A 19,033-nucleotide genomic window follows, 5' to 3' on the forward strand; every position below is an offset into this window, starting at 1 on the left:
GGTATGGGACCACATTTTCAGCATCGACCCTGATCTTCGACTACTGGGGTCTGCCGCTGTCCCTGTTATATAGGGTCCAAGGTTGTGTTATTTAGACCAGTAATTACCGATAATATGTTCCCAATAATTGGAATCGACACTTATAATCATTTTCGGTATTTACGATTAGAGATTATGGCAAGCGATACTGCAATATTGGCCAAACAAAGTCATTCTATCACAATTTTCTTATGTGAATGGATTACTGTAGCAATATAAACCATAATTTGGTAACGGGAATATGCTAATGAAGGTAAGTTTAATCAAATATCCAATTTATGTTAATATCCTAGTTAAATTTGGTAGCATATATTAACATTTAAAATCGTGCCATAAAGCGTTACGTATACGCATCACAAAAATATGTTCCGATTTTTTTCTTAGATTATATTTTTATTTTTTGAAAACATATGTCACTTTGATTTGTGTTGGTTTTCTTACTATAGTCATTCGAGTGTGACTAGAACTTACTATAATTGCTGTATGGTGCGACATCTTCAACAACTTGGAAAGGGTGATTATTTCAGTCATGTCCCGCTTTGAATTCATGTTTCAAACTATAAGATCAGGGAAAGGTAACATTTGGTAGAGTTTTCCTTAATCCAAATGCAACGTCATATCTACCATATTTTAAGAACACCTTATGAAATGTGGTACAGTGAAAATCTACACAACATTTGCGATGGTATTGGCAGTTTATGATAACGGCGATATAGACATCTGTTATTCGGTGGGAACAATTTAACAAAATTAATGATCTTAAAGTGAAATAAATCGGGTTTCATAAAATAGGTAATGCTATTGAACTCTGGTTCTGTCCTCTGGTCAAGACACACTTCAGACTACAAAAGCAATAGCTTTTTGCTCCCGCTTAACGTTCAGCAGATTGGGACGGCCATTTACCTATAGTGACTGGATGAGGTGTGCTGCCCAGTGTCTTTGGAGGTATTCTTCAGTAAGATTGCACTATACCAAGCAAAAAGACACAACATGAACATTCTCACAATATTGGTGTACCTCTGCCATCACCCTCTTGGTATATATTTGAGATAAATATACTTCGAAAGCAATACATATGAATACAATGTATCTAACACATGCTGTGATTAATGTGTTATAAATAAAATACAATGTAAATCAGTAATAGAAATTATATATGTTTGATAATAATGCATGTTAATTGAACGCGTATGATTTTGAACAGCCGTGTAATGCAGAACAAAATTGTTATCATCAACATTCTTTCTTTTTTCCGACAATTCACTTATGTGATGTTGGAAAGGAAAATCATAATTCAACTGTTCACATTATCATTATCTTGTTCAATATCAGTATTATTTGTTTTAAGGTATTGATACAATCACCAAACGGAAGCGAAAGAAATTAACGTAAATGAAGGTTTTACCGGCAAGTAAATACGGCAAAGGCCTCATCGTCTTTTGAATCTCTCTAAATCTTAGCGGGGATTACTTACATATTATCTATAATCTACACGTATTAACCCGAAAACATGTACGCACTGCTTATTTTCAAATTTTAACTCAATAGCATTAAAAACTGACAAAATCGCTTTACGATTTGTCATGTACTTATTACATCGGAGTGGCTGTTGCATAGAAATTGTTATTTTTTATCTTACTTTGAATTTATTTTGGCCTTTTAATTCGAATTATTAATATACATGTACTAGCTTTATACCTTGTTTATCTCATTACCACTTTAGTTCAGATAACAGGTTGTTTGTTTGGTTGCATAGGTATAACAGACTAATAGACGGACTATCCTGTATGTAATGTGTTGGGTGTTTAAAAGTCAGTATGTTTTTGAAGGCTGCGTCATATTCGTTTTGTGTATCTTTGAAATAGTTGTTTTTGAAGGCTGCGTCATATTCGTTTTGTGTATCTTTGAAATAGTTGTTTTTGAAGGCTGCGTCATATTCGTTTTGTGTATCTTTGAAATAGTTTTTTTGTCGTTTTTACTGTATATAGCTATCTCACTGAGGCATATGGCAAAAAAACAGTATATCATCTCATCCGGTCGCATTATACTAACAACAGGTAAACTAGTCGTCTAATTCCATTTGGGCTAAGCAGAAGCAGACATTATCATTTTTATATATGTACATCATGGTGTCTAGGTCAGCGGACAGAACCCGGAGCCTTTCTCACAGTGACGAACGGTTTCATTGAAGCTTTTAGTTGATATATTTATCTTTAAGTAACCATTGTCAATACTGGCCGCAATAATACGCCGCTCGGCTAGAGGGAGCTTCTCATTAGCTTGATCAGTTGAACATCAAACTAGTAATCCAGAGGTCCCGAGTTCGATCTCTTCCAGAGGCAGTGATTATAAACTGCATAATGTTTTACATTGATTAATAGCAAATTATCACAGAAATGATTTGTCTTCATTCAACATGTCACCGATATATATAGTACTGTTTAATCAATCTCCCTATATCTAGAACTGTCGGCTTATCAAATCTATTACGTTTCAAAAGAATGGCAGAAAATGTCGAATCTGGGAAAATATGTATATCAGCTTTAATCCTGTTTTCCGATCAACAACAACAAAACTCAACATTTTGCAATAGATATGTGTACTAGTAATCGAACTATGTATAAAATCTTACTGCCTACCAAACATCATCAAAAAAGGTCGAAATGGGCTTATCGAAAGTGCGAAGAATTTTATAAACAACAACACAAAGTCTCAGTATATCTTTATTCACAGCCTTTATCTTCTGTGTTATTTGTAATAAACATACAGTATCGCAGTGATAAACACATAAACATATGGAAATGGGGTCGTAACACGCTATAGATATGTACGTTAAACAAAATATTTCAACAAAAAATCTAACATCGTCATATACAATCTGTAATCTTAATGACGAAAATAATAATAAAAAACAAATAGAAATGCATATCAGACTAAACTCTAATAAGATATTTTTTAAATTAAATAGAAATGCTACATTCATGTAGTCTTTATCTACATTTAAATTTTCGTTTAACAAACATCAAACTGAAAAAAAAAATCAAAACACTAATCAATGGTTTTATTTCTAATTTCTAAAACAGATTATATGTACTTCTATTTGAGGTTTTCATTATTTATATAAAAACTCGCCCATTCGTTATAATTCTACATAATACTTAGGGGTTGACGCGGTTTACGATGAGAGCATACGTTTTCGGTATAGCTCTATCACATACGAGTAAATCAAATCAAGTTAATCCCTATAGTTTAATCTAATCTAGTAAAAAATATTATCTAAGATATCGCTACGTCGTTGTATTTGCCAATCGGAACAGCCATGTGACTTGCCCTTATGAAATGATAAATTAAAGTTTTTAAGCCAATGGAAATGCTCGTTACAACCAAGATAAATTTATGAATATACTTTATGGATATTGACGTATTTCTAATAAATAACACTTTCAGTGTAATACAAAAACATAGAAAAAGTTATATACCGTCAAATGGTGGTGTTTGATTGCTTCCATTTACAAAGACAAAACGATAACTATTTCTCACATAACTGGCCCGTCCAACCATGCCATACGGCCATGTCATAAATACATTGTATCGCAAGACGCATGTGTAATAACACTATTTTGACGTCACATACAGATTTGACTTCATAATATCTGTATGACGTCGCATGAGTGTTTCAGTAGACGGAAACGTCATATCCGAGCCGGTTTTCTACTGTTTTATATAGAGACGATATTTTAAGTTATGCTTTTATTTTTATTAATAAAAGTTATGTGAAAAATAAAATCTTACCATCGTGACTATGTTATATGAAATTTATCAAACTCGTTAAATAATTTGATATGTCACTCGCCTAAGGCTCGTGGCATAACAAATGATTGAACTTGTTTGATAAATTCCATATCCCATAGTCACTCAAATAAGATCCTCTATTTATTTAATGCAACAACCTCATTAAGTACAAACAATGAAAGTTTCCGCATTCAGTAAACCCTGCTAAAAGGGATACTTACGATAAGCGATATACAAATACGGATATGTACGTATTAGAAGGGGAGCGACCATTATTCTTTTTTATTTCGTGTTTTGAATATTGAATTTAAAATAAACTCATACTATCGTAAATCGCAGGCTAGAAGTACAGTTATACTCTTTAGCGTGTCAATAAACATAACATAGCTTCTGGAAGGTTACCCGCTCAATCGAATACGCACGATCATTGCGTTACTGCCGTGTATATTGTACCTGTGTCACAGTATGTTCTGTGTGATACCTGGGTAACAGATAGGATACGATTGGCGTTATAGTTTGTTTCATTGTACAATGATTGAATAACATTATGAGATCAGAACAGGAGAGAATTACTATGTGTTATATTACATATGAATAAATTTGACACAAAATAATAAATATGGAACGTTTTATGAATAATGGTCGCTCCCCTTTAAATGAATATCCGTATACGTATACCGCTTATTGTAAGTATCCCCCCAAAAAAATCCCTATATATCAAAACCTGTTCTAATGGACACTTCTTATAAGGACACCGGTCAATGAAGGACATCTCTATAAAGGACAGTGGTTAATAAAGGACATCTGTCTATAAAGAGCATCTCTATATAAAGGACAACTGTCTGTATGGGACAGATTCATCGACCCCATTCAGAGCGATTTATTACATAATTAAACTCTGCATAAAGGGTACTTGCCTATAAAGGATGGACGTACACACAAAAAAAAACCAAAATAAATAAATATGACAACCATATTTGGTGCGATTTACTACATAATTGACCTCTAAATAGACAAGTGACTATCAATGACATTTTGCTATTTCCCTTTGGTGTCCTTTATAGACAGGTTTCACTTTAAGTAGAAATTTTACATGAATTAGCCCGATCCTGTATTCATTTGCGGGGTAAACAACTGATTTTATGAGAATGACGCAGTGACTGTTATTAAAAATGATACTTTTGTTCATGTATATCTCAGTATGGTCATACTTCTTCACATACTCAATGCCACAAACTTCATTCCCACACTCAATACAAACATTGGTCCTCTTTAACACACGTGCTCTCCACTTTCACGCTTTATTAAAAAATAATTTAGTTCATTTAAGCTATCAAAACTGTCTCGTCTGGTCGCAGATATGATTAAACCTCCTGAAATATGAGAAAACATCGATCATTATAAAGGATAGTGTATTGTATTAAGTGTAAATAAAGTGGCGGAAATGTTAGTGCAAAATCGATCTTGAACAGGCAGACGCAGTAATGATTTCGATCAATTATCATCATGGCTAGTATATTAACAGATGATTTAATTAACTGCGCAGCCACATTTTTGAGCAATATTTCTAATAGTTTAGGTAAAGCATTAAAAATGAATTTACCGATAATATTTGTATATTGAGAAAAAACAAAAGGGGCAGCATAAGTGTACCATATGATCAATATCGCCATTTGATACAGATTTAGGAGCAATTATTCTATAGCAAGTATGTATCATTGTGCAATTGATTAACCTCACAACTTTATTCTATCGCTTTAATAAAAACAGTGTTGTTTAGTACCGCTCTCTTTACTTGAAACAAATAACAAACTGTGCTTGCCAGACATTTAAGATAAGCATTCTGACAAATGTTCGTATCATATTTTCAGAAAATAATATCAGTACACCATCTAGTTATGCTATTTACATGCACCAGCCTCATACATATATAACTATAACAAATAACTATGCTATTTGTAATTATCTATAATAACTAAATGTACATGACCCATGTATAAGCATGGTTATAAACGATTTCAATATCCAATACTTTTCAGTATTCATATTCATTTTCCATAGGTTATCATACAAAAAAGGTGTATTGGCCGTTTGTTAGAAAGATTTCCAAGTACATTTTAATTCTAACGGTTTTTATATTTACTATATGTGACTTATGTTTGGTTTGATAATTTTAATTTACAATATATGTCAGTATTTAGTATAAGCGTTGTGTCACGTTTATTTTTTATCTACAGATATATTTGAGAACTTGATTTCTGAATACTTACTGTGCATGACCCATATTGTGGCGCTGTGTTCGACAATTCTTTCCCCAGTGGCAGTTTGGTCGGGAAGTTACTTCCGCTGGAACAAGTAAAGATATTATTCCAATATGTACAGATGCATCCAAATACTCCATCACCCTTTAATTCCATTTCAATCCTATTTCTTCTTCATTTTTCTGTGTGTGCAAGAGAGTGCATGCATATGCATTCCTTTTTGTATACAATGCAATGCAATACAAGTAAGTAAGAGTTTAGTAGATGTATGAGTGAATGTGGAGGTTCATAGCATGTGGTATATATAAAGTATATATATGAGCATAATGTACATGTAGTGGTAAATATTTGATTATCATGTCATTCTAACTGTATGGGCAAGTAGGTGCTAGCTAGTGTGTGAACTTTTCTGTTTTTCATTATTGTTTAAGTGTATAAGCAGGATCTGTAAATGGGTGTATATGTGAAACAATTTAAAATGTGTCACACAAAAAAAAAATTATGATGTAGGTTTCGGTAACTGTAAGAGCAGTAAGATTTGTTTGCATTAATTAATAAATGATTGTCTTAAAAAATAAGACATTTTAAAGAAATGTATCAAAATACTACCAATGACAAAGTTGTAAAACTAACATCACTATAAATCCGATAAGGAATTTCTAGTGATGGTATTAATTATTAAGCTCTACCGACCTAAGATATCTCTCTGACCGAGTGTGTAATGCATATTTTACAGTTTAAGTTGAACGTAGATCATTCCTGCCGAGTGTTTATTGGCGATTTATACTATAAATACAGGAACTGTCACGATAACTGTTGATTTGTTGGTTGAGCTAAACGTCCTATAAACAGTCAGGGTCATTTAAGGACATGCCATGTTTATTGGTGGAGGAAAACCGAATTAAAAGCAAAAGAAAAAAAAAACACCAATCAGCGGTCAGTATGTGGCAATTGCATAACATGGAATTCGCACTCGCGATCCAGAGCTGGGGCGTAGACAGAGTTAAGATAATGTGGATGCAAAATCCTCTCTGTAGAGATTTCCTTGTATGCTAACAAAAAAAGGTTATAGAAATCTCTGTAGAGATTTCCTTGTATGCTAACAAAAAAAGGTTATAGAAATCTACCCCAGTGAACTAAACGTTTGCACAGTGGAGTTCAAAAGTGCAATATCAATGCGTCTATGACGTCACTGAAACTAATATTAGTGAATGTTTCTATAAGAGGAAAACCCAAGTCCATATGCTATGTCATACAATGTATCAACCTCCACGTTGCCATAAGATTAGTTGAAAATTTTATCTAATTTATATATGATTACTAACAATATATTTTGATTTCCAACAATAGAATGTCATCATAGTAACGCTTGTTACTTTAAATATATCAATTAATCTGATGGGGAGTATAGATACTCGTTGGAGTTATTTTAGCAAGATTATAGGATTATAGCTTACAATACATGTAAAGAGCAATCTTGCCTCTTATAAATGTTGTGTAAAAACGTATTAATTTTAAAATGCACTTGAAAATGCTGCGGATGCACGGAAGTACCGGAGTCTATGGTAGCTACGCGCCTGCAGAGTTGGATAGCTGAGCTTGTGAAAATTTATCGGGACATCTTAAACACTGAACCACCGCAGTCCAAATCAATCAGACTCATAAGAATCAGTTCTATAGGATTATGTATATATATACATTAACGACGTTTTCTCACGGTTATTAATATTTTTAACAGCCAAAAATCGACTAACAGTTTGGTATGTACATTACAGACTAAACCAAATAGTCTTACACTAACCTTTGATAGCGTAATCATTCATGATATTCTAGAATAAAACCAAGACTTAAATTGAAAATTTATTGTTTTACTTATCTGGAGGCTTCGTGCGAACTGATCCTTGTTAGGTACATGTACTACACATTTATACAAAACCGTTTATACATAATTTTTTATAAACACATTTCCATAAATTAATTACTACAAATAGCCTACGAGCGTCATATATTTTCAAATGTCAAACATGCTCCTGTATCCGAGATAATCAAACCAAGTGTTCCTAATGATAATCAACAAACTCATTTCACAAGCTGTCAATCAAAGTGTAATCTATCCATCAAATATCTATATCATATAAACAAAACCTTAATTACATCATTAGGCATAATAGGGTAATCATGACGATGTGTTATTAAAAGGATATTATTATATAGCTTATCATAAAATGGCTAGTAAAACACAGCCCTAATTGCGGTTCATTAAATCTAATGATGCAATTAGAACTGGTAGTAAATTACAACGACACACGTCCAAAGGAATATATTTAATGTAACATACAAGTTTCAATTCCTCAATCAGTGCAAATCGAAATTCAGTATCGAAACATTACAGTTTGATAGCCCGTGGATTCATATGAATTCTCGTCGATAAAGTAAACCGACCGCAATACGAGGAACTTTTGATTGGTTTTATAACAGGCGTTGTTTTGTTACGAATAGCGTTTTAAAAATACATTAGATAGTTTTCCTTTATAGTGTGTAACTGATGTGCGTTACAATCTAAAAACACTGCAAAGATTTGTATTTGCATTGACCGTTTAAAGAGAAAATTCACTCAGGCTAATTCTTTTACATAACCAAGAAGCAAAATATAGCATAAATGTATTGTTCTACATTTCTTATGAAACATAAAACATAAAATATTGACAACTTCCACGTCATTGTTTAGTATTTTAATCTATACCGTTGTAATTATAAATCGTTGATCAATACGATTCAGCAGGTAAAATATGTACGCTGTATCTATATCCGAGCCAACGTCACGCACGTTAAACAAATGAACTGCATAACCACTGAGGAGGTGATAAAATGTTGTTTTAGACGAGCCAATTCACCTAATAAGGTAAACACACTATTGTCAGAGCGATTTGAGCAGTTCTAGACAAAAGTAGCATTACTCTACGAGCAAGGGATGGGGTTCGGCATACAAAATGTTCGACCACAATGTGTAATGGCGGACAGCGAGCGAGTTTGAACACTCCACACGCATTTCGCCACCATGGGCTTTTCTGGCATATCACAGTAAAACCGACTGATCTAATTTCCATTAGAACTGGTTTTTTTTCGATATATGTACAATTTTTAATGTTCTTTTAGCCTGAATTGTCCCTTTAAAGTACCCAATTTTGATAAATATATATAACATTTTGATTCATTGTTTTTAAATTAATAACATATATTTGTGTCAACTCTATTGCATTTCTACCAGTTTAGAAATATATATATACTTCGGGTTTTTCTAGGTGTAGCATAAGTTAAAATGCCAAATTGTGTTAAAAGAATATACTAGTATTCGATTTACTTTCTGATTTGTTTACGTTTTTCCCTCACAACTGGCATTTTGTAACATGCATTATGTAAATTAATAAATAAATGTCATAGTTTTTTCACCATTGAGCTAACTATGGCGTATTTATCCCACAGTTGAGGCTCTTGGCCATCGTAAGCAAATGTGCAGTTATATAACACATTGCTTTCTTTATAACACAATGCTTTCTCTAAGCAGCACATTCCATGCTGACTGCTCATTAAGAAAGATGTGCAGGAAAACGGTGTGAAATCAAGGTAAGCATAATATGGTGATTCTTATCAAAGTCTGTAGGCTAAATGTTAACAATGGATAATTGTTATGAATGATAGTTATCCTCCATTACTGCCAGGCTACGTTAAAGTTATATGTGCCATAATTAGGCGGATTTAAAAAAATATGTTATTATCACTTCAGTAATCTTTTGGAAACCATAAGGTTTGATAAATTCAGCTTTGAAATTCGTTCACATGGACAGATAAGTACGTAAAATGTAATATAAACATTAGTTACAGAATTTATTCAGTGCAAAGTTCTTGTTTTTATGCCTCATGTATGTTCAGATGAAAACATCTATTATAGACACCATTGAAGAATTACAAATAAAAATGTGAAATGAAATTGAGGGCCACAACTTGATTTCCGTCTGGCCGTATGTACTTCTGCGTTGAATGTAAACGTAAACATAAGACAATGTAGTTTTAGGTTTTTAGGATTTTGGGCTCCTTTTTGTACTTTTCAAAATGGAGGTGAATAGCATATCAAAATTTCTTCTTGATTGGTCAGTTTGAAATTTGACACATCTGAGATCGTACATGTTATTACCATTTGAGTCTACATCAGTTTAAACAGCTGTTTTTCCTTGTAAATGATGTTAGGAGCCAAGCATAGTGTAAGTCGCGATGGGTGGTAACATAAAATTGAAACTTGTAATAAAGTTTGATGTCATACGCGTCAATAACAAATGTGAACGTGTGAAACACATTAGTCAGAAAAAGTCCGATAATATTTTAATTTTAAATCTTAATGAAAGTAAAGTGTACCACTGCCCGAGTTATACAGTTACACTTCAGGGCAACGAGTTTCAATCTAATGCATGGTTACTTTTAATGTTTACAGTGACCTCCCATATTTGTTGAAGCACGATGGGACAGACCATAGTATCCACGAAACATTTGAGTTATCCCCTTTTGGGTTTTAAAATGTCCATTTTTAGAAACAATAGTTGTTTTTAACTCAAAACTAATGCATTGTAAAATGCTCTTTGGTCAAAAATAATTATTTACTTGCATAGATATTTAAGAAATCTACCATTTTTTACATATATTTATTTCAGTTTTCCAATATTGAAGAAATTCATAACTTTCAAAATAGCATGGTGAAGTATGTTTCTATTGATTGAACAATATGATAGAAACAATTTACTCGTCCGAAATAAATTTAAAAAAAAATGCATCACATAAAACTTCTATGTAAGCTGATTTCATATGATGATGCAACAAGAGATTGACATGTATCTGATGGTACAATTGTATTTTATGTTTTTCTAATGTTCACTCTTAAGGTAAAGTGCAACGCCAAAAAAAAATGTAAGCAAAAAAATGTCATAAATATTGCCTAAGGGTACCCTCTGAACATACATACACAACGTAGGAAACGCTACATGTACCAAGGCTATTCATTTCATACTTACTAGTGAGCATTGTTTGAAGCAGAAACATAAAAAATTAGTGTTTCTTTGTGGTACCATTTTGTATTTGTGAATGAATGTAATGTTTACGTTAACAGAAGAGGATCCACCGCTGACAAACGGTATTTTTTCACTTTCAAAAACAAGAGCAGACGATTTAGTATTTTTCTTCAGTTACAAAAGTTACTTACTTTACACCATTACCACCATTGAAAAGTTAGAGCTTCTAATTTTACTTAAAGTTTAAAATATGAAAAATAATTAATTGCATCCCGAAAAAAATCCGTGGCACTATATCCTATATGGAATGAATAACTGATTGCGTATGCACCAAAGGCGAAATAAACTATTTCATATTATATTTTGTGTTAATTAGGATTTAAACACCAATTATTGTTCAAATGATGAATATCCTTCATGCTCTGTCGGCGGTGGAGCATCTTTAACAGAAGAGGATTCTCGAAGAGTTTGTTTATCTTAATCTTAATAGGTATGTATACGTGTAACTATATGTCCAGCGTGCTGAATTATCGTACTATTGTACGAATATGAAGACCAGATGAAGTATGGTAAAGGTGAATATTTTGTATGGCTCTTTTCTATCAGTTACTGTGGTTGAACTACATTGTAGTTCTTCCACGATATACGAATCTTAATGTAAAGATTTGTTCTATTAGACGATATGTATTGGAGTTATTTACATATATTGAAGCCTGCTTTATTAAATGATTTGGTAATTATTGGTAATTTATGAGTTTGTTGGTAGACCAAATACTGCTTCATGGATTATCCAACTTTTAACTCAAATAGAAAAAATTGCTTGATTTGTTTGCGAATTCGTGAGAATCTACATCTGATTCTAGTCGCACATTTTAACCTGATATTTTTTTCGTCAGAAGCCTATTGACACTCACAAATGTTGAATGAACTCGTAGAAATTATTAAAAACCAATGATTGTATGACGCTTGTAATTACTAGTAACGATGTAAAAACGCTTAATTCTGATGTTCTATGTTGTTAACATAAACATTCATTTTGAGTTCTTACATGGTATTTGTCTCTATAAAACTTTTCTGTCTTATTTTTTCATGATTTAGAAGAATGTTGGAAAAATATCCTTTTGTAAATCATGCAGAGACAGTACTGAAACGAAGTCAAGATGACCGATAATGATTCGGAAACTTTTGATAAAAATCAAATAAATATTGAACATCGCTTTGTGGGTAGCATTAAGTCAAACAAACCAAATTCAGCCGACATTGTAACATCGTTGCCGAGAACGTCATGTGATTACTGTAACTACGTAACGTCTGTCCGAACTCTTCCGAGAACGGGTCATTAACGTTACAACTTCCGTTCGACAGTAATTGTAACGCCTATGGCGACCAGTTTAATTAAACGAAGGCATGTTTACAAGTATCGACTTTTAACAACTTCTGTTCCAAATCTATTTTGAAATCATTATAGCATTCTATGATATAGTTTAATTTCAACTACATCTACTAATCCTAACAATATCGGTGTGGAATCTAACTTGACTTTTTGTTGATAGTTACGTATAGTGTCGCTTTAACATTTCATAGTAATATCTATTTTTTTTTAAATATTTTTTGAATCAGTTACATTTTATTTGCAAATAATTTTCATTTTTTTCCTGGATATCAATTTTGCCCTTGTTATTGATGCGTAATTAAACAGGTAGAACTATTTTTCAGCATTTCCAGCCCAAAAAGTAGCTGCAACAAGACAGATCGCTTCAGTACTTTCTGAGAAATAGCAGTACCAAACTTCAACTATCAAAATCCAAGATGGCTATCTGGCGGCCATCTTGTGAACCGATCGGTCCCAAGACGCAATATGTATACAAAATATGTAGCTAGGTCCCTAGGGAAACCTACATATGCAATTTGATACAGATCCCTTCAGTACTTTCTGAGAAATAGCATTAACAAACTTTAGCTATCGAAATCCAAGATGGCTGTCTGCCGGCCTTCTTGTGAACCGATCGGTCCCAAGACGCAATATGCATAACTAGGTCCCTAGGGAAACCTACATATGAAATTTGAGAAAGATCCCTTCAGTACTTTCTGAGAAATAGCGATAACAAACTTTCACTATCAAAATCCAATATGAAATTTGAGACGGATCCCTTCAGTTCTTTCTGAGAAATAGCGATAACTAACAAAATCCAAGTTGGCTGCCTGGCAGCCATCTTGTTGACTGATCAGTCCAAAAACGCAATATGCATAACTAGGTCCCAAGGGGAGCCTACATATGAAATATGAGACATATCCCTTCAGCACTTTCTGAGAAAGAGTGATAACAAACATTAACTATCAAAATCCAAGATGGCTGCCTGGTAGCCATCTTGCTGACTGATTAGTCCCTAAATGCAATATGCTCAACTAGGTCCCTAGGGGAACCCACATGTGAAATTTGAGACATATCGCTTCTGAACTTTCTGAGAAATAGTGATAACAAACTTTTATTATCAAAATCCAAGTTGGCTGCCTGGCGGCCATCTTGTTGACTGATCTGTCCGCAAAAAGCAATATGTACAACTAGGGCCCTAGAGGAACCTATATACGAATTTTGAGACAGATCGATCCCTTTAGTACTTTCTGAGAAATAGTGATTACAAGAATTGTTAACGGACGGACGGACAGAAGAACATAAGGACGGACTGAACGATGGACGGAAGGACGGACCACAGACTAAAAGCGATTTGAATAGCCCACCATCTGATGATGGTGGGCTAAAAATCTAACTGGGGCCAAATTTATACGAAATTTTATTCTAATCTTATGGTAGCAGAGTCATTAACAGAACTGGGTTTTCATAGATTTGGTTTGAAATATTAATGATGAGTTCTCATGTACATTTATAATTAAAGCTAGTTTAAAGTATACATGTAAGTTATTTAATATATAATAATTATTTTGTATATTTCATGGGTGTAAAATAATATCCAAACCAGGATTTGTTTATGAAAAAGTCTAAAATTTGATACAGGGAAATACATGTATAGAATTTTTTATTTTTCTAATAATCATTTCAGCAAAATATGTTTAAAAGATATAAAAACAATATCAAGATATGCGCATCCCAACACTGTTTGCTACAGTATATGCAATTCAACGCTTTAACAAAACAATTATTATATAATATAGCTGTGATATTACCAAGTGTCCTGCCCCTTGTGTAGGCTTTGATCATTACCTCAAAGTGTTATAAATTTAACTTAATTCAATTCAATTTCATATCTTTCCGGAAAAAAATACATAAATTAAGCTCGCTGAGTAATGACGTCATCCAAGTCATATCTAAAGGGAAGGGAGCTACAGTACCTGAACCGTTTAACGTTCCCAAATTTGCGTTTCGTTTGCGTTTGCGTTATTTCCGTTAGCAATCGTTAGCGTTAGCAATCGTTTATCGTTAATCGTTATCGTTTGCGTTAGCAATCGTTAATCGTTAGTTGCGTTTACAATCGTTTGCGTTTGAAATCGTTTGCGTTAATCGTTAGCAGGACCCACTTCCGCTAACGTTAGCCACTAAAAATAGAACCAAATGCCGGTGAGATGCTTTGACGATCCGGATATGATATTACGTTTACCGCTTCGTGAAGAAGCGATTATCATAACATCTATGAAAAAAAAATAAATATGAATAAAGTGTATTGTATTGCATTTTATATCTCTTTTGGATGTATATATGTTTGTTAGATGTGGTTGAAATAAAAATATGTACAGTAACAAGATCGCATATACATGACGTACGCTCCTACATATGTATCCGTGAAAACGTTCTGAAATACTCGTATTTAAATGACATTTCAAAACTTCTTATTATTATTATCAGAAACATATATCATATATATGTTTGTAGTTACTATGATTTCTGCGAAAGCAATTCAAATATTAACGAAACTGTCTTACAGAATATTAATGTCAAAAGCATTATTTTAGAAAGAATCCACGACAGCTGAAAGATTACACAAGAATATAGCTAAAACAGATAATAAAAAATATAAAAATGTTATTACAGACACGCTGCATCATATTCTTCTTGTTATGTTAAATTTCATCAATGTATGAAGAACGCTAAAAAAGACTCGGGAGATTTGTAAATAAATTCGTGAAATTTAAAAATCATGACGAGTTTGAACACGGGGAATAGGTGAGATTTGGCATTTACATGTACATATTTTTAAACGCTATTAATTAGTACTTGTATCTACATATATATATGAAAATGGAATAAAATGATGTAAATGTTTGTAATGTACGAGTATACCTACAACTACATGTTAACACGTGTAGAGAATTCGAACTGTGCAGGGGTACGTTACATTGTATTAAAGCCTTCACACGTACTGTACGCGTGTCAAATCAGGCACGGGTATACCTTTAAGCTCATATCAATAAAAACTGGACAGTCACGGGCACCTTCTCACATGTGTTCGTTGTTATTTGTACCTGGAATCTTTTCAATTCCCAGCGTGACGCGCACGGGTATTTTACCTGTACAGGTATATAGGTCACGACTGGTGTTACCTTGTGTCGACCCCCTGTAGCTGGCCACGGGCGGAGTTCACCTGTAATTAACACTTTCCCTTCTTGGGAGTTCACCTGTAATTAACACTTTCCCTTCTTGGGAGGGAGATTAACTTTATACCCAACTTACCTGTGCCCCGTACAAAAATATACACTGTGACAGTACATTTCACGGACATATATATACTGTCGTATTTCAAAGTTTTGATGTGGGCAATATGCTTTCCTATAGATTACGTTGGAATGAATTAGCTTACACTTATACATTGTATGAATATTTAATTTGTTTAAACTGTAAATTGAAGAGTTGCTTGGTGTGAAATGTGATCAAATAACTATATTTCTTACACCAGTTACAAATATACGTAGAAAATTGTCGCAATGCAATTTTTACAGTTATCTTCAGTACATACATGTATGCATGTGCATCACTATCTTCATCGTTGTTGTCATCAATGATTATGCATAATTTGACTTAATTTGAATATAGATAACTGGAAGTGAAATATTTCCGTTCTTTATATCTTAATTATATGCATGAACTATAAAATGAGAGAACTGCAAATGGCGAAACACGAATTCAAATGTTCAATCTTTATTACACTAGCTATGGCGTATGTACGTGTATTTGTAAATGTACATGTGCGACCCTAAAATCGATGCCTAGTCAATTGTAAGCAATGAGCTTTTATGAATGCACACCCTAATTATATACAGCGTGTAATCCGTTATGAAACAAATATTCCGAGAATACAATTTTCCATGATAAGCGGAAGAGCCTTTCGACAATCTGGAAAAAACCCTGAAACTTGTGATTGATGCGAGAAACACTATAAGATGTTAATTATTACCATTGTTGAGTTATGACACATCGATAATATAAATCAAACATATAGATGGAAATTTGATTTACAGCATTTTAAATGTGTGAAAATGTTTCCATTTAAAGTACATGTACCAGTATACGCCTGATCGCTTCACTAAAGTTATGACATTGTGACGGTAATATTATCAATAAAGTGTTGTTGTAACAATTTGTTTGTTATTTCTTAAAATGTCGGACAAATATGACACTTAGAATAATACAATTCTCTCTTAATACATACGGTTGTACAAGTAATTTGTAAACGTACGTGTGAAGTGGAAACTTCGTATCGAGTACAGTCGTGTTTGACTTCATTGTGTGATTATCACTAAAGAGATGCTGTAACAATTTGTTATTTCTTAAAATACCGGGTAAATATGACACTTTAGAATAATACCATTCTTTCTCCACACATACAGTTACACATGTCATTCATTTTGTAAACGTACATTTTGTACATCGAGTACTGTCGTCTTTGACTTCATCGTGTCCATATAGTTTTCATAGGCAAATGTTTATATGATATACAGAAACTTTAATCCCGAACATACTCCAGTTTTTCTTGTACTTTCGTTTGTATTTCAAAACATCAAGATCCGTAATTCATTTACCGTCAAGCCGTGTCCGTGATTATAACAACGGTATTTCCGGTTAATCATAGCCGATCGTTTTGCGTTTTGCGTTAATCGTTAATCGTTAGCCGGTATTGCGTTAATCGTTTATCGTTAATCGTTAATCGTTAGCGTTAGCAATCGTTAGCGTTAGCTAACGGACGATTTTTTTGCGTTGCGTTTGCGTTAGGCTGGGAACGTTAAACGGTTCAGGTACTGTAGCTAACTCTGTATCATGCAATGACGGAATAACACAATTGTCATTCTAAAATTCCATTCCTTTTTAGAGGCCACAAGGAACTATAGCCTTCAATAGAAACTATAACTCACCAGGTAAATCTTTATTTGGAATGCTAAACCTGTACAGGTACGCTAAATCCTTAAACTTCCTTAGTCCACAGGCATAACAAAGGGCTGTATTACCATCTATCGGGAATGTGGCAGCATCTGTAGCAAGGGATATTACACAGGTAAATTATCTTTATGTTATTCTCAGATCTTTCAGGTGAATTTTTAGAGAAAATGTCCTCATTATCACTTGAAATGAGTACATTTTTGATATCATGTGAAAACCATACCTGGAAAGAAAGCAAATTGAGTTTTCTACTTTCACTTTTCACTTTGGTCATTTTAGAGGTAAACTATGTCAGTTAAAAAAAAAAATCACAGGTAGATATACGTAAACTAAATGAAGAGATTTTTCCTGTATACATCAGGCAAGAAAATCAACGCCATCTCTAGATGACAGATCACATTGATTTTAATCTTACCCATAATCCATTTTTCTCCTCTGAACCAATTTTAATCACAATTGTTCACTTTCATTGATTGTGAATATCTTAAATAGTTTGAGTCATAGTGAAATATATTCAAAGGCTTACTTTTAAAAGAAAATTCTCCTTTAGCAACTTTAGCAAGGCACTGTTCAAGGATATACTTCACACTTAACTTGTTCTTCTCTAAATAATTCTGTAAAAATAATGAAAAATATAGACAAACAAGAGGCCCATGGGCCTTAACGGTCATCTGACTCATGGTACAAAACAACAAAGTCACAGTATAAAGTATTGGTTAACGATTAATATAAACAATACAAGGAACTCCTTAGTTGAATATGTAAGTTTCTGAAATAGGTAAATGTCATTTGTTGAACAAACTTGGTAGTCCTTCATCCATTTATAGTTGTAACCCATTCAAGGATTAATATAAGGAGGAGTCAGATTTTAAAGCCAAATTTCAGCAAAGCTCCCATTTTGAACCTCCGCCGTACTATCCCAATGGGTCTTAGCTCGGTTCTTTATAAAATATGATTGTCCTCACCTAAAGTTCCCCCTTCTGAATCAATTAAAACCCCTATAGATCAATTTTCATTGAGATCGGAGACTGAAACCTGAAAACAGGAAGTGGGCCAGCAGCCATTTTGGAATACCAAAATCTTTACGAAAATGTCTGCATGTTGTTCAGCATCAATTAAAACCCCTATATACCAATTTTCATTGAGATCGGAGACTGAAACCTTAAAACAGGAAGTGGGCCAGCAACCATCTTGGAATACCAAAATCTTTACGAAAATGTTTGCATGTTGTTCGGCATCAATTAAAACCCCTATAGACCAATTTTGATTGAGATCGGAGACCAAAACCTGAAAACAGGAAGTGGGCCAGCTAAAATTAAGAAAATTTGCCCTTTTGGGACCCCACCCCTCAGCCCCTAGGGGTCGGACAAGACTCATTTATATAAAATATTATTGTCCTTCCCCAATGATGTTTCACACCAAATATGGATGAAATTCATCCAAGGACGAAGGAGGAGTAGGATTTTAAAGCTAAAATTAAGAACATTCCCCATTTGGGG

The 19,033-nt window shown here is 33.4% G+C and overlaps 1 protein-coding gene across 1 annotated transcript in view; it reads right to left on the reverse strand.

Annotated features, from left to right (window-relative positions):
• Window positions 1-5,138: 5,138 nt before the first annotated feature.
• LOC138331744 (E3 ubiquitin-protein ligase CHFR-like) overlaps window positions 5,139-19,033 on the reverse strand; it is a 40,341-nt gene continuing 26,446 nt past the window's right edge. The window contains exons 18-21 of the mRNA XM_069279505.1: window positions 18,061-18,148; window positions 17,510-17,626; window positions 6,102-6,177; window positions 5,139-5,204 (exon numbers count right to left, since the gene is read on the reverse strand). Coding sequence (XP_069135606.1) covers window positions 5,165-5,204; window positions 6,102-6,177; window positions 17,510-17,626; window positions 18,061-18,148 — 321 coding nt within the window. The 3' untranslated portion in view covers window positions 5,139-5,164. The remainder of the gene's footprint in view (window positions 5,205-6,101; window positions 6,178-17,509; window positions 17,627-18,060; window positions 18,149-19,033) is intronic.

The sequence above is a fragment of the Argopecten irradians genome, chromosome 9, assembly GCF_041381155.1.
Source record: "Argopecten irradians isolate NY chromosome 9, Ai_NY, whole genome shotgun sequence".
Classification (NCBI taxonomy): Eukaryota; Metazoa; Mollusca; class Bivalvia; order Pectinida; family Pectinidae; genus Argopecten; species Argopecten irradians.